The sequence below is a fragment of the Saprolegnia diclina genome (genome assembly GCF_000281045.1).
Source record: "Saprolegnia diclina VS20 unplaced genomic scaffold supercont1.1, whole genome shotgun sequence".
NCBI classification, from domain to species: domain Eukaryota; phylum Oomycota; class Saprolegniomycetes; order Saprolegniales; family Saprolegniaceae; genus Saprolegnia; species Saprolegnia diclina.
The window spans coordinates 40,796-42,580 of record NW_008246068.1 but is presented as its reverse complement, the minus strand read 5'-3'; the positions used below and the strand labels follow the sequence as shown (position 1 = coordinate 42,580).

At 58.5% G+C, this 1,785-nt stretch overlaps 2 protein-coding genes across 2 annotated transcripts; both read left to right on the top strand.

The window, feature by feature from the left end:
- Positions 1-2: 2 nt before the first annotated feature.
- Positions 3-467, top strand: SDRG_00010 (hypothetical protein; the record flags this gene model as incomplete). Its single annotated transcript, XM_008605471.1, has 2 exons — positions 3-59; positions 116-467. 2 exons carry the CDS (start codon positions 3-5, stop codon positions 446-448), a joined length of 390 nt encoding a protein of 129 aa, XP_008603693.1. The 3' UTR covers positions 449-467.
- A 406-nt stretch (positions 468-873) lies between these two features.
- SDRG_00009 (hypothetical protein) lies at positions 874-1,765 on the top strand (the record flags this gene model as incomplete). Its single annotated transcript, XM_008605470.1, has 2 exons — positions 874-1,721; positions 1,759-1,765. The coding sequence occupies exons 1-2, from the start codon at positions 886-888 to the stop codon at positions 1,763-1,765; spliced, it is 843 nt and encodes a 280-aa protein (XP_008603692.1). The 5' UTR covers positions 874-885.
- Between the last annotated feature and the right edge of the window lie 20 nt (positions 1,766-1,785).

Genomic DNA, 1,785 nt, shown 5'->3' with positions numbered 1-1,785 from the left:
CAATGGCTTTGGCGTTCCCAACGGCGTTGGGTGGCACTGGTACAACTTGTCGGACGACGGTACCTGCGCGTTCTGCGCCACCGCTGGCACCGTCGCGATCGATTACGGGCTGCAGGACGAGTTTGGGTATGGCGAGCACCATAACGAGATCTCAGACAACTGGCGCGCTTTCATTGACGCCCACGGTCTGCACATCAATGCGTTCCGGTCGTGGCGCGCGTACGCGCACGAGGCGCTGGTTCAAAACAGCGAGGCCCACCGCGCCTTTTGCAGTAACGTCATGCAGCCGTTGCGCGCGCATCTCACGGCGCATTTGAGTGACGTCAAGATTGTCACATGCAACTACTGCAACGACTGTGACCAAATCGTGAGCACGTCGTTCCTCGGTGGCGTGTCGCCCGACGGGTACCTCATCGGCGTCTTCTTTGGGTTCGTCGATGTGTTGTAAGCTAAATAGTACATTTTTGACCTCACATCACCTGCGTGGTTGTTTTATTCAAACCGGGTCGAGCCCCATTTTGCGAAAACTCAATGTGGACCACCAAGTGGTTTCAACTGCCCAAGGCACAAAATCCGGTCTCCCAACCGTGCCCGAGCAGCCCCCGTCGAGACTGGCTAATCATGTCAACGCGCACCTCGGTTTTGACGTATAAGACTGCCTCTCTCCAAACGCCCGTGAAATTCATCGGCCACAAGCGCACGCATCTCCCGTTTCGAGACCGTTGTCCCACAGTCCCACTCTTAATTTGCAACAAACATAATGATGGTCTTCTTTAGCCGGTGGAATCGAGACAACATGTTTCAACACCGGTTCGTGCAAACGATTGGCCGTCACATTCTCAGAGTCCGGCAATACATTCTTCAATTGACTGCTTCCGAATCATCATGTTCTCCCCAAACCACTCTGCACCTTCCTCCTCGTTCGACCGTGCGTGCAGTGCCAGCGCAGTGTTCACGAACCCGTCGCTCGTCGTCGCCATCTTTGGGTTTTGCCCCAGCTGCCTCGACGTATGCCCAAAGCTCTACGAGGTTCGCGGCTCGAGGGGAGATCCGTACTACTACCTCGTTGCGAGCCTCGCCGGCAAGCACGTCACCAACGGCTACGTCGACCACGAAGCCAACCTTTGCCGCGACGAGCTCGTGGCGCGCGCCAAGGCCAGTGTCAAGGACCACAAGGCTTTGTATCGCGCTCTTGCCGTGCGCCACAAGATGGCCGAGATCGTCGCGCCCATCTCACACCACCACTTTCGGCAGGCCGGCGGCATCCACCAATTTGACATCTACGACGTACGCCCGACGCTGTTTGCGCCAAGCTGCCGCGTGGACCCGACGTCGACGACGTGGGGTCGTGACGATTTGGTCAAGATTTTCAACTGCGACGGAATCGAGTTTCGTGAGAACGGGATGGGTGTCCCCAACGGCGTTGCATGGCACTGGTACAACGCGTCCGAGGACGGTAGTTGCGCCTTCTGCGCGACGGCTGGCACCGTCGAGATCGACTACGCGCGGCAAGACGAGTGCTCGTACGGCGAGTACAACGAGATTTCGGCCAACTGGCGCGCATTCATCACCGCCCACGGGCTGCACATCAATGCGTTCCGAAGCGGGCGCAGCGGCGCTCAGATGGCGCTCGTAACAAACAGCGACGCGCACCGCGCCTTTTGCCGCGACGTCGTGCAGCCGTTGCGAGCGCATCTCACTGCGCATCTGAGCGACGTCAAGTTCGTCACGCTCGCCTACTGCGACGACGTCGACCAGGTCATGAGCACGTCTTTCCTTGGTGGC